A 14,366-nucleotide genomic window follows, 5' to 3' on the forward strand; every position below is an offset into this window, starting at 1 on the left:
TACAAATTTCTCAACAAATATATCAAATTTGGTGTTAATGGTTCGGTTAATCCTGAGTTTTCAACTCTAATTGTATCTGTAAGTTGTTTTTTGTTCCATATCATCAATTTTGTTAAAATAAAGACTATAAATTGTTATTAATTGTCTGTTTAAGGTTTACTAGCATCGAGCAGACTGGTTGTTGGTTGTAGCTGGTGAAGGAGCTAAAATCTAAAGTAAATGCAAAGCGTTGGAGTGGTATAGCGCGCGTGGACAACTCTCAGGGGACTTACGCCAACATACTTAACGATATCCTGGACACACGCGCGTATCTCGCAAAGTGAGATAGCACTTGTGACCGGCTAGTTAACTATTGAATACCCGGCCGATACAAGTGTGGAAAAAGAGCAAGAGAGAGAGAGAGAGAGAGAGAGAGAGAGAGAGGACAGAGATGGCCAAGTAATATAAATAAAGTGAATAAGCTAATGTAATGTAACCACGCATACTCACAACGGCTTTCATTTATTCGTAAATCAACAGCGAGATGCTATTTATAGACAGCGGACAAATAGCGATAGTAGTCGACGTGCTACTCTCTGTTATACATTATGTTCTGTCTCTCTACGTCCATGCGTATATTACATATTATGTTATATATTCTATATTATACATAGATATATTTATATCCTTGAATGGCAAAATAAGAAACGCCCAAATAGAATAATGCCCGTGTGCATTAAAACCGGATGAAAAATTTATTACTGTTTTCATTTAAATTAATTGTTTATTTATATTTATTTGCTTAGATCTGTATGTATACATACGGCGAGTAATTGTTGTAATTAATGATTACTGAATAATTAATGCACGGATATTTTCCGCAATCGTTAAATGATAATTAATGTTTAATGGCATTTTTATGACCATAGCATTTAAATTATTATTTGTATATTTATAATTATCATCAATCAGTTTAACTTATGTATTACAATTTTCTACAGACGTTTATTGTACTAATAAATGAGATAATTATTTAAATAATTGTAAAATTAGAATTAATAATACTTATCGTTTATTATTGATGACACTAGGGTAAAAAAAATTTTAGATAAGGATTTTAATAGATAAAACTCCCGGATTTTTTTATTTTAGACGGAATATGTTAACGTTGAGGATTTTTTTGTTTTAACAGCAATGTACTTCGTGTTGAAATAGTAAGTTATAAAAAAAACTGTCAATACTACCAAAATATAATAAATAATTAGGTGATATTTTTTTTATTTTTATAAAAATTGAATTATAATGAAAAAATATTGTGTAAAAAATTTCACGTGTGAAAATTTGGAATAATTACAAGTGCAAATTTTTAAAAATATTTTTTTTTATAATAAATTGAATTGTTATAAAGATCTCAGAAATATTCAGAAGCCTCTCGATTTCAGTATCATTATTTATCCGCCATTATATTTTTAAGAAATTTTGTAAACGTTTATAATTTTTTATTTGCAATAATAAATAGCAACAATAGGATCTCAATGCTTTAAAAGTTGATTTTTAAAAATAAAAATTATTTTTAGTTTTATATATTGACATCTTTATAATCGTAATTAAAATTCTACTGAACTTGAAAAATATGAAATTAGTCAATCAACGATAAAATCATTAGATTTTATTTACTCAATTAAAATTAAAAAAGAAGCAATTTATAATGAAAACTTATTAAATTTTCAACTAAAAAAATCGCAACAAAATATTATCAACTTGAAACATTAACTGAAAAACTGCATAATTATGGTATTAATTTTTCACTTAGTTTTAGTCTGATATAAAATAAAGTTTTAAAATTATCAATTCAAATTTTTAATATCATTAAATTTCTTTAAAAAAAAATTAATTGTTTCTTTTAAAACAGATAATTTTTGCAACGAATTTTTTTCATTAAGAAACCACTGAGTTTGCAGTGATTTCTGAAGAATAATTGAGTTTTATTAAAAATGATATTCTAAAATAGCGCTAGTAAAATAATTTCAGCATATATATTCATATTAAATAACCGATAGAATGATCAGCGTATGTATAAAATGTATAAATTAGTAAAAAAACAGCGAGTTTAATAATAATTCAGTTCCCACAACGTTGGAACCACGTCATTTTCACGGCAACTCCCACGGTCTAACGTCACGCCATATCCTGAGATCATTATCTTGGAGAATCTCCTGGTTTAGGACCACCCTCCGCGAATCTTATGATCGAAAACTCTTCCTTGTTTTTATTATCTTTTTATACAATATTATCCATTCAAAAGCTCGTTTAGAATACGCATCTGTAAATACCTAACCCACCCCACGTTAATTAATTAATTAATTATATTACAGTTAATTTAGTCGATTATACTTGTCAATATTTTGTATTTGGTATTTATAAATACATTTACATTAATATGTATATTTAACGTATCAAGGATACTGTATAATGTTAAGGATAAATTAATTATGTTATAGAACACTTAACTCGGTAAATATGAGGATATCAGTCTTTTATAACTGGCAAAACACAACGCCTTTTGACCACCTGGCATCTGTCCCACCTACGTGAAAGTTTGCATCGGCATGTCGCCACCGAGCTCTCTCTCTCTTTCTCTCTCTTTCGATATTTGCTTTTAAATTTTTATGTTGCATTAATGTTTTTTTATAAATATCTCTGGTTTACTTATTTAAAAAAAATTTTTTTCCCCAAAATTGTTTATGTGAAGAAAAAGTAATGCTAACTGATCTTTGTATTATTTAAAAATAAATTGCCCTAACTAGGACTCGAATCCAGATCTTTACTATTGCCCATAAAGTTCATCCGTGAGAAATTTCTTGAAAGAAGAAATATTATTTATTTTCTTTATTCATTTATTTTGATCAAATTTTCCATAATCTTTATTTTAAATTATAAAATCCCTCCTTATTATATAAATTTGTTGCATTACCATTAGAGAAGTACAATTTTCCATTTTCCATATAATGAAGCTTATGAATAAATATATAAAACTTCTTACATTTTTTCATTGAAGTATAGATAATGATTAAACTTGAACTTTTTAAAATTTCTAAAGAAGTTTAGTTTAAAGAAGAAAAATATTTAATTTTAGAACATTAATAATTTTTATAAATTTCTCTATTATTGATGAATTCATTAAAAATAGAATTTTTGTAAATCAATTGAAAATTCGAATCAATTTGATGAAATACTTTTAACTTCTCAACTTTTGAATAAATCATAATTCGTCTGTTTGTTCATTCAGAGTTAAAATTTTTGTAATTATTTTAGTTTAATTATTAAAACAATGAGTTTAGAAAACTTTTACAACAATAAACTTTTTTATTTAATAACTTTTATTTTTACTACTTAAAAATTCGTAAAAATCAAAATAAAAACTTTCTCATATTTTTCAGTTCGGAATACTGTTAAATAAAATCTGACTAATTGACTGCAACCCGATGATAACTGTTGCTATCTAACCTAATTAACGCATAACCACAGACAATTATTCCCTCTACGACTAATTAGTATACTTCTCAATAACTAGGCTCGTTAAATAAATCCCCAATGAGGATTATTAAATATGTAGTTATAAAACGGAAAAATACATAAAAGTAGGGCTGGTTTGGTTGAGATAGGGGAGTCAGGGAGTGTGTACCATAGTGAATATCCGAAGTTGATCCTTAAGTCTGGAAACTTGACAAAGACAGTCGATAGGAAGTGTCCAAAGAAAAGAGAAAGGATTAAGCAGAGAAAAAGATAAAGAGGGGCAAGCATGGTGGTAGCCCCCATGGTGGACCGTACCGGACACCGTGGGATCTCTTGAGATCGTTCTCGACCGGTCGTCGCTGGGAGCGATCGGTTGGGCTAAATATATCCGAGATAAAGACCGCCAGTTAGCGAGCCAGTTCGACGCCGTTATGCTACTCTATACTATATATATATATATATATATATATATATATATATATATATATATATATATATATACTATACTACAATCACCGGCATTGGCATTACACACTAGCGCTCTTCTCTTTATTCCGATTATCCGCGGGACGCGACTACTACTAATACCAAGCACCAGAGAGGGGGTCAAAGGTATAGTGTAGGCATAGCTTCTTTCTAAGCTATATTATATGCAACAAAAAGGGAGAGAATTTACGGTAGTACAGTGAAGTATATATAGTTTATTATATTATGTTGTTGTTGTTGTTGTTGTTGTTGTTGTTTTTATTGTTTGTCGGTGGTGTAGTATAGTACTACGAGTAGCGTAGTAGTAAAGAGAGTTAAAATGAAAAATAAAGAAGAAGATGATGGTGAAAAGAGAGAGTAAGCCAGGGTGGTCGAAGGCATATCTTCACGGGCACCGTGGGATTTCTTCATGGATTCGCCATTCAATTTTTTTATTTCTTTAAATATCTATATATATATATATATATATATATATATATATATATATATATATATATATATATATATATATATATATATATATATATATATTTATTTATTTATATATATTTACATCTTTCTCTTTTTAGCGACCACCAGGTTGATTCGGCCATCGGCAATGGGGGAAAATAAATGAAAAAACAAGTCAAGTGAGTGAACCAGTGAGTGAGTGAGTGAGATAGAAAGCGATTAATAACGAGTGGCCAATCTTCCATGGTGGTCGGGGATAAACCAGGCGGCATCGACGACGCAGATTAATTCCGTGGCCGAACCCCCATGGTGGTCGGGAGGACCCTCAAGTAGAAGCCAAACAGATTTACCGAATGACTTTGTCTCTTTTATTATTATTGTGGTATATGTGTGTTACCTTCTTATTCTTATTCTTATATAGTTATATTTATATTTATAGTTATATGTTTATTTTGTATTGGTATTGGTATGTGAGGATGGATCCGCGAAACACAAATTATAAATATATTTATTATATCGTGGGTACTTGGTTTCTCAATCACGTCTTCGATAAGTCTTATTGATATTTCAAGCTCATTTCAAGGGTTGAGTTATTATTATTCTTTTTTTATTACTGAGTTTTTTTAATTTATTTGTTGTTATGAGGTTTATTTATAGATTTTAAATTGGTGTTATTGATTAAGAAATTTTTGTTTCCGTGTTGGAAGAAGTTAATTATTGGAAATTTAATTTTTATCGTAGTATGAGCTTGTCGTTTTTTTAGATAGAAATTTATTGTTCAAGGAAGCGTAATTTTTTAAGTGGACATAAACAAAATATTAATTTTTGTATGTTGAAAGTTGATTTTTGAATTTACCGCTTTTTTACCTTATAAACGTCATTTTTTTTATATATTAGTTTTTGAGAGTAACGACATCAAGCGTAAGTAATTTCAAGTTATTTAATACTCTAGTAGTGTTAGTTTTTATATTTTCTGTTCATTTCATGAAAAAAAAAAATTAATTTGGTGAAATACATTGAAACTGAATAAAATTATATAATTAAAATTTATTGACCAGGGTCGCAAACAATGAATTTTTTTGATGATTTATTTTATATTTAAATTATTAATGTTTAATTAAAAATTATTTGAACGCAAAATTCAAGGTACTTTGACAGAAATTTTTGGTTAAAATATTTAGCTAAAAAATTTTGTACAAAATTAAAAATTAAAATACATAAAAAAAAAAAAAATAATTAATAATAGCAATCGTATTATTTGAGGGTAATAAACACTTGTTCTTTAAATAGCTCAGAATGAGTAGTTACCAGAAACCGTCTACATGTATCCATGTAGGAATTAAATAATATAATATGTTTAAATACTTTTGATCACAATTCAGATATCTTAATATTAGTATTATAGAGCTAAGCGACTGATGAATATTTGTATAACACGAAAATGAAATTAATGTATAGTATGTAGCATATATATTTAATATAAGTAGAGTGAAAAAAATAAAAAGATAATGAAAAAATATAAAATGTATGATATAAGTATGAGTGTTTGATCACTATGCGAATGCGTGTTGCTTTAACGAACCTTGGCTCCAAAGCTAATCGCCTTAATTTGTCGTCGCTACCATAGACTAGTGTGGTGTTAAACTTAATGTCATGTTCTAAATATAGTTCTCTTACTGTTTTCATTAAAAATACTTAATAATTCCACTCCGTTTAATTTCACTTCTTGTTTTCCTTTGTTTGCAAGACTTTACTTATCTTTACTTTATTTTGATTAAGCGGAAAATACAAATATAATTATAAACACAAGTATGTATACCTATTTTTATGTCATTACTGTATTCAGTTAAAGAAATAATTATAAAAATAAGTTTCATTGCAAAGTTTAAGATCATTGCCCGCGATGTTGTATATTAAGTGGTTCTCTTTTGCAAGAAATTAATGAAGATCAAATTAAACGTAGGCTGGGTATCAAACTAAATTAAAATAAGATATTTTTCTCAAGAAAATAAGATATTGTTGTCTTAAATATTAGCGAGGAGATTCTTTCCTTATCTCTCGCTTTCTTATTAGTGGGAATGAATGCGCGTTACTTTGCGAGTTAGCCAGCCAACAGTTGCTCCAATTGAGGGTTAATTGAACGTATTTTAGCTGAAACTTACTGCACACGCGAGACACTTTACTTGTACATATATGCTTCTTATATTTCTTCTTTCATTTTAAAGATATTTGTGAGAGTGTGTTAGATGAGTGATTATTTCTTCAAGTTTAAAATCATGTAATACATTTTTTTAAAATCATTATTATTGTGATTTATAAATTTTCTGTAATTCAAACGTTTTTGGGCAATTTTCGTTATTATTTGAGCATAATTTGATTTTTATTGTAATAAATAGAAATTGATTGTAGAAATTATATAATTTACTTTCGTAATCATGCTGGTGTGGTAAAATTTTTATGATTACTACTTTGTTTGATAAAATTTTAGTATATTATAAGAAAAAGTTTTCAAAGAATTTAAGAATAGATAAATTTCATTAATTTTATTTTTTTTAACACGCTCATATTAAAATGATCAGTATACTTCTATAGAATAAACTTTAAATAAAATTAGTGATGAACGAAAAAAAATTGTTTTTCTGTAAAAAAAATGGTGGAGTGTCTTTTAAGATAATTTTGTAATGATTTGACTTTTAAAAATGTCTACCAGTAAAATAATCACAACAATTTTCAAAAATTAAAAATCTTGTATGTTTAGCATTTAAAATAACTATTTTGTATTTTTTTTTTTTTAAGTATAAAGAATATGGACCATTATTCAAAAAGTTATAAGTGGAAAAAGTTATGAATCAAAAACAAGGAGGGTTTATTGATGAGTACTATAAAATTAAAAAAAATTGAGAGAATCAAAAATAAAAAACTTTAAAGCCGTAAGATTTGGTGTAACTACTATCGTTGCGCTGGGGGTCGATTCTCCGTGTAGTAAAGTTGGATTTTCTCCCTTGGCGTAGAATCCACTATTCCAGATTAGATGCAAAGTATTGAAAGTTAAAACAACGAGCGTTCTATGTTCTATATATCTATTATATACTAGCGAGCCAATAAAAGAACTCGTTAACTAGTTACTGGTTACTAGTTAAGATAAAAAAATAATTAGCTAACGAATTTTTTCAGCAGCAGCAGCCGATACTTAAAGAGCTAACACGATACAAGATATTATTCTATCGACAAGGCATTTGCATGAAAACTGCTGATTCCTCTGACCTTCGCGATCTATTTATAGTTTGCTGTGGCTGTCGATGCCCCACGCGGTCTGTTGGAAGTGTTCATAGCCTCTTAACCATTACATCCACACTTACACTACTATACAGTCCCTTACTTATACACCTGAATATCAACAACAATCCAGCATCCGTGGGCGAAGTGCTGATAGAGTTTGTTTTTGTGTTTTCCCAAAAAAATTAAGATATAATTTAAAAAAACTACTAATTAATAGATCAATTGTTTATAAAATACAATTTAATCGGTAAACTTAAAATTTCGTTTGATCTAATTTAAAAATTGACGAAATAAAATTAATATATAAATATAAATATTCATCCGGAGTGGTATTAATGTATGACGAGTTTGCGCGGTTAAAATGTACGCTCTATATAGTTGACAACGAAATAAATGCCTTAGGTCCGATTACTGGTCGTTTACGATCATTACAATTATTTAAGTGTGACTGTTACTGGGTATAGTGTCCCTGGGACGTTGGTATCGTTTCCTCTGTTAAGTAACAAAGATAAAAGTATATATTTTTAATACATAAAACTAATGTGTTCGAAGTCCAACTTACATTTTTGCAACGCTTAACTCGAGCAAAAACAATTTATTAACTTGCCTTTTTTTTTAAAGTAATAAATTAATTGTTGTTGTTGAAAAAATTTGTTGTGAAAAAATTTGAATAATCATTTAATGACCGGTTGAGAAAAACTATGTGCCAATTGTATTATATTGAATTGATTGAAGAAGTGGGTGTTTGTTTTTTAATATTTTCATTTGCTGAAAAATATTATTTATGATTTTTTTTTATAGAAAAAATAGTTTTATTCAAAAGGAAAAATTTTTAAGAAATGAAATTATTTTAAAAATTTAATAAATTGAAAAATTGAAAATTGACCAATTTTTCAAAATTTTTTTTTGGTTGAACGATTTTTTTTTTTTTAATGTAATTAATTTTTTTTATCAATTTTCAAAACACAAAATGAATAATAAATAATTAGAATTTTTATTAATTTATTAAAAAATATTCCAAAAAGATATTTATTATTTATTTTAAGTGAATCAATAATTTTTATAATTCCAGCAACCATGTGGAATTTTTGTTAAATCTAAATATCTGAATTAAATTTCGCGACAATCATAACGATAAATGATATAAATTAAATCATCATGATTTCCTCGGAGAGAATGTAATTGAGAAACTGGAAACTGAGTGAAAGTATTACTGGCGTCGCAGGTGTAGGTAATCCAAAAAAATAAAAATAATGTTATAAGATTATTTATCATGGGACAAATTTAAGTCCTTCTTTTATCATGTTAAACTTGAAATAACTCTCCTTCCGCCTTTAGCCGGTACAAACCTTTTTTAACTCCCTTTAAACATCATACAATCTTTAATCTTTTTTTATTTTCTTTTCATCGGGTTGCCGATTAATGGCGTTACATCGGTCGAGCCATTAATTCTGGCCGCTTTATACAAACTTGAGGGAAACTGGTTTGCACCCAACCGAACCATTTCATTGGATCCACAAGGGCGATATCATATTTATATATTTATATATATTCGTATCACGGGGCCGTGGGAGGTTTATTTTAACTCCTTAATTCTTATTCTTATAATTTTCGATATTTCATACCATAACTCAATCAGTAACGACTTCTGGATTTGGTAAATGATTATTTACCATTTATTGCTTGCCCTACTTACGGACGAGTCTGATTATTAATTAATTAATTAATTAATAACTAGCAACCTATGTGTACTTTTTGAACTATTGACATTTTTAAAGATACAAGCTCATCTCGATATTATACTCATCAAGAGCTTTCATTTGAGTACCCACATGCATTTTCATATATTTTTCATATATATATATATATATATATATATATATATATATATATATATATATATATATATATATATATAAAATATATGAAAAATTGATGTGGGTACTCAAATGAAAGGTCTCGATGAGTGTAACATCGAGATGAGCTTGTATCTTTAAAAATGTCAATATTTCACGAGATAATAATAATAATAATAATAAATGAATGTAATTGATAATAACTTACATAACTAATCATAGGAATGTTCCTAGACTGAGCAGCTATTGCTTCAACGAAGCAATTTCCTTCGGGTCCAAAAAAAGCCGCAACTCCCTCGCAAATCATGTCGATCATCGCCTTTGTTGCCTCAACGGTTTCTCCCTTTGTGTCGTTCCATCGCATCACCAATTTGATATTTGGTAAGAGGTTTGGATCATTGTTAATCTGAAAAAAAAAAAAAAAAAAATAAATAAACTCATTAGTTAACTGATTGATAATATATGATTAATTTTATAATTTATTAAAGTTTGGTCTTGTGAGATGGAAGCCGAAAGCCGAAAAAAATAAAAACAGCATTCTATTTTAAAATATTCGCGGCCGTCCCCTGTCTAACATTATGCGACACGCACTGCCTTCACTCAGACTCGCGTATTATGTAATTTAATGGGAATAAAATGTGTTAAACCTGAGCATACGCAAGGGGCATGCAAATGGTCCGCGTGCCATACGTGCCCCACGCTATATACTTAGACGTCTTTCTACATTATTAAATATATACTACAAAAATGTATAATAAATATAAGTGTAAGAGTTAATAAAAGGGTGAATTGTAATATGGACTATTTTTATCTGACATAAAAATAGATAATAATAAATTTTATTGAAATTAATTGGATGGAAAAATTAACTTGATTTAAGAGAAGAAATCTTTAATTGAGATCATTTTTAAGAATTTTATTAATTTAAAAAATTAATTTAAAACGAACAAAATTTTCTTAAGATTTAAAAGAAATATCTTCATTAAATAATTTTTCTGCTCCATTAAAAATAAAAAAATTTTCTTATTTTGAACCAAGTAAATCTTCTGTATGTTTTTTAAAAATAATCATTCAAACATTTGTGCACAAAAAAAATTTCTAAACCTCAAAGTTCTTGAAAAATCAAATTGAAAAGTTTGAATTCCTGAAAGCAATAAGTTTTAACAGAACTATCGGTACTATTAAATACATAACACGGATAGAGTTTAAAATGATGTCGACACAAATGCCGAGTGTACTTTCCCTTGGGCTCACCCGTTACGTCCGGCTCGTGCATAGATATCACTACCGGTCGATTATTATGCAAATCCGAATTCCAACAAATAATATTTTTTTATTTCTTTCTTTCTCTGTGTTACTCATATTCTTTGGCGGTAAGCCCTTTTCTGCCCTCTCTCCCGCTAAATTTTATCATTTTCCCCCTCGTCCCCTGCTGCTCGATCCTCCATCCTCCTCCCTCTTTCCACCCTCTCTCTTTTATCTCTGGGCTTTGGCGGTATACACAAGACTCGCTTGTTACGTTCTCACACGACCGATGCAATTTACATTTCGCGGCTTTCTGATTCTGTACTCTCGTGCCTTACCTCCAACAGGAAATTACTTGAGAAGATAAAGCTAAATAAGAATGAAAACCCGGATTTTTAAATGTTGCTTCAAAAAAAAAAAAAAATTACAATAAATTCCATTTTTATTAAACTTTTAGATTTAAGCCATTTATTTAATAATTATGTAAGATAAAGACGCGTAAAATAAAGTACGGAGATGGATATTTAAATTTAAAACTTCGGAATATTAAAAAAATAAGATGCACGGAATGTTGATGACACTTTGCCACAAGAGGAATGTCATCGATTGCAATGACAATCCTTAACAACAGATGTTGTATTAAAGTCAATGTGGTGATTATTATCCACTAAGATTACATGTGGTACTAAGTTATTTATTTTTTTTACCTCAACTATCCTTTTGTTCTTTGTTTTGTTTTATTTATGATTATGATTAATGTTAATTTTTTAGAGCATTAATTAAATTTTTTTCAAGTTAATCATAAATTCATATGAACTGAGAAATTCTTCAATCTAGGTTTTTTTGTTTAGAGTTTTTTCTTTTGTAAATAAATAAAAAAAATCGTTTTTATTAATAATCGGGCCCTTGAATTTTTTTGAATTTATATAAATGCGCAATATATATAGCCCCTCAAGATGTTAACCTGATCTTCACACTAACGCACTGAATAAAAAAAATTTATTAACTGGTAATAAATTTATTATTTATTTGGAAACAACTTTTAGAAAAATTTTTTAGCGTTTTTCTATAAAAAAAGTGCTAATCTACCTGATCTAATGAAATTCTACCATCTATTGAAATTATGAAGTGATAAAAAATCAAAGTAGAATTTTTATACTCACATTTTACTCAAGGATCAAAACAAATATTCATTGACTGTTAATAAATTTAATGTAATAAATGATTCATAAACTGTTAATAAATATTTATTAAATCATTCAATGGTGAAGAAATAATTTATTAACAGTTAATGAAGCTTATTAAATTATAAAAATCCCTATGTTATTACGCGATAAATATGGAGTTTAGTAAAACGCTGACATTTTTTTTATCAACCTAAGAAAATATACAGCTTATAGCAAGATAATGAGCTGATTTTTACCCCAACGTAGAAAAATATGTAGCTCAGTAAAGCGCAAAAAAATATGCAGTTTTGCAAAACACTCAAATGATTTTTTTATACAAGTAATAACATATAGCAAAATGCTGAGCTGATTTTCTACAACATAATATTCTAAAGCAAATAAAGATCGAAAGTTATTAAAACTAAAGTATCATAGCAGTGACTTGTGAAGTTAAATATAGAAAAATATTGTTTATTTTTTTTGAGACAAACGAGTCGATTGTATAATGAGGTATATAAATAAAAGTTGATCGTCACGAGTGTTGTCTGTCAGTGCCAAGGTTGAATTGCGACTAATATAGTCAAGACAGCTGGTTAGACAAATACCAATAGCAATACCAGAGGCAAGCCAAGGTTCAATGATTTTCCTCAATATTTAACAACATTTTTATTTGTTTATTTGCTTAAATATTTACGAGCCAGCGATAAAGTTTATTGGCAAAATGTGGAGTGGAGAACATCGGATAGGTGAAGATTGATCAAAAGAATGAGAATGAGAATGAGAATGAAAATAAGAAGAAGAAAAAGAAGAAGCTGAGTTAAGTGTATCAATTCTATTTATAGAGTTGGGGGATATTATGAGTTTATTATTATATTTTTTGGAGGGTAGACCACGCATTAATATAAACGAAAATGAATAAGATAAAGAACGTGTCAGTGAAGAGTGGGAACGAGCCAGGGGGCATGCGTGCAGCTTGGCGAATCATCAACTGAGTAAAAGGTATTCAGTATTCAGTATGTATATATGATAGAAGTATGGGTTGGTAGTTGGTAGGGTTCCTGATCTCGGTCTCAGTCTCAGGACCGATTTCTTCTCACGGTCTTGGGGTTTCGGGCGTGGGCGGACCAGCACGAGAATAAAAACAAGACCGAGAAAAATAAGTAAGTTAAAGAGGAGAGGAAAGAGGATAAAAAGAAGTTAAATCACGTAAGGAAGAGCTGCAGAAGCTCGGAATTAAAATAAAAGGAAGCCCAAGTAAAGGTCTCTTTGGTTTTTGCCGCTTCCCGAACACCGATCCCACCGATACCACTCACTACAAGGTTCTCTGTTTCTCAAGCTGTTGGCTACTTAAATTATATTGATTAAAAATCTTTTTACTTTAACTTTTATGTTTAAATCAACACTGCCCTCTCCCGCTGAGTACGGTGCCAATTTTTTTTTCTCACGGAAGTACCGAGCCCGAAGAAAGAGAACTTTAAGTATTTTTCAGGTTACTTCTCATATTTTCTGTCATTTTTATTGACATTTTTCAATTAGAAGATGACTGGGCTCATAACCTGTTGGAATTCGTCTTAAATTAAAGTTTTCTAGATTGAATAAATTTCTAGGCCTAATATACGGGCAACATTTTGTTTTTCTCAATATCATTTTCAGAAGGATATACCCAAAGTTTTAAAAATTTCGTATAAATAAATTTCTCGTTTGGTGTGAACAAAATTAATAGCAAAAAACAAAAGAAAATTAGAACGATACCTCATCAATAGCCATAGACATAGCTCCAGATATTGCCAGCCCCTGTCTGTCTTTGAGACCACCCTTGATGGCAGTAAGATACCCGACGGTAAGATTCTGCGGCTTTCGACTGGCGAGTCTTCTGCTGGTAACTGGAGCATCGGACTGCAGAGACAGGCCAGAAGAACTCGAGCTGGTGGACACAGATAGGGGCGCCAGGGTATTGTTCTGGAAGAGCGCCTTGTCCCCCACGACATCCGTCTCCACTTGGGCGACGCAAGAATCGAAGACCAGCAGCAGCAGCAGAAGCAAGATCGCTCTTGCACTTTGGCGAGCACCTGATATTTGAAGGCGGTGCTGATGATGCTGATAGTAGTGGTGATGACGATTGTGATGACGGTGATGATGATGATGATGGGTCCTTGAGTAGTCAGGCAAATGCTTCTGGCGACGGGGAGGCCTGCGGCGGCTCGGTGATGGCGGGCCGGGGCGCATGGCCGCCGCCGCCACCGGTCAGCGCCTCCCTTCTGCTCACCTGAAACATTTAAGATTATTATTGCAACGATTATTGGGTGGAAACTTCATATCTTTATCTAAAAACAATTCTAAAGAATTAAAAATATTTTCGCTATCTTAAAGAACTCGATATTTTTTTTTT

The 14,366-nt window shown here is 29.7% G+C and overlaps 1 protein-coding gene across 3 annotated transcripts in view; it reads right to left on the minus strand.

The window, feature by feature from the left end:
* The window catches only part of LOC141524356 (receptor-type guanylate cyclase Gyc76C), a 41,862-nt gene that overhangs the window by 10,299 nt on the left and 17,197 nt on the right, over positions 1-14,366 (minus strand). For all 3 annotated transcript variants that reach the window (XM_074238183.1, XM_074238182.1, XM_074238184.1), the window contains 2 exons: positions 13,730-14,243; positions 9,775-9,972 (listed from right to left, as the gene is read on the minus strand). In XM_074238183.1, coding sequence (XP_074094284.1) covers positions 9,775-9,972; positions 13,730-14,203 — 672 coding nt within the window. In that variant the 5' untranslated portion in view covers positions 14,204-14,243. The remainder of the gene's footprint in view (positions 1-9,774; positions 9,973-13,729; positions 14,244-14,366) is intronic.

Source organism: Cotesia typhae, unplaced genomic scaffold (assembly GCF_013202065.1).
Source record: "Cotesia typhae breed Kobodo isofemale line unplaced genomic scaffold, CoteBio_Ctyphae contig_22, whole genome shotgun sequence".
Taxonomy (NCBI): domain Eukaryota; kingdom Metazoa; phylum Arthropoda; class Insecta; order Hymenoptera; family Braconidae; genus Cotesia; species Cotesia typhae.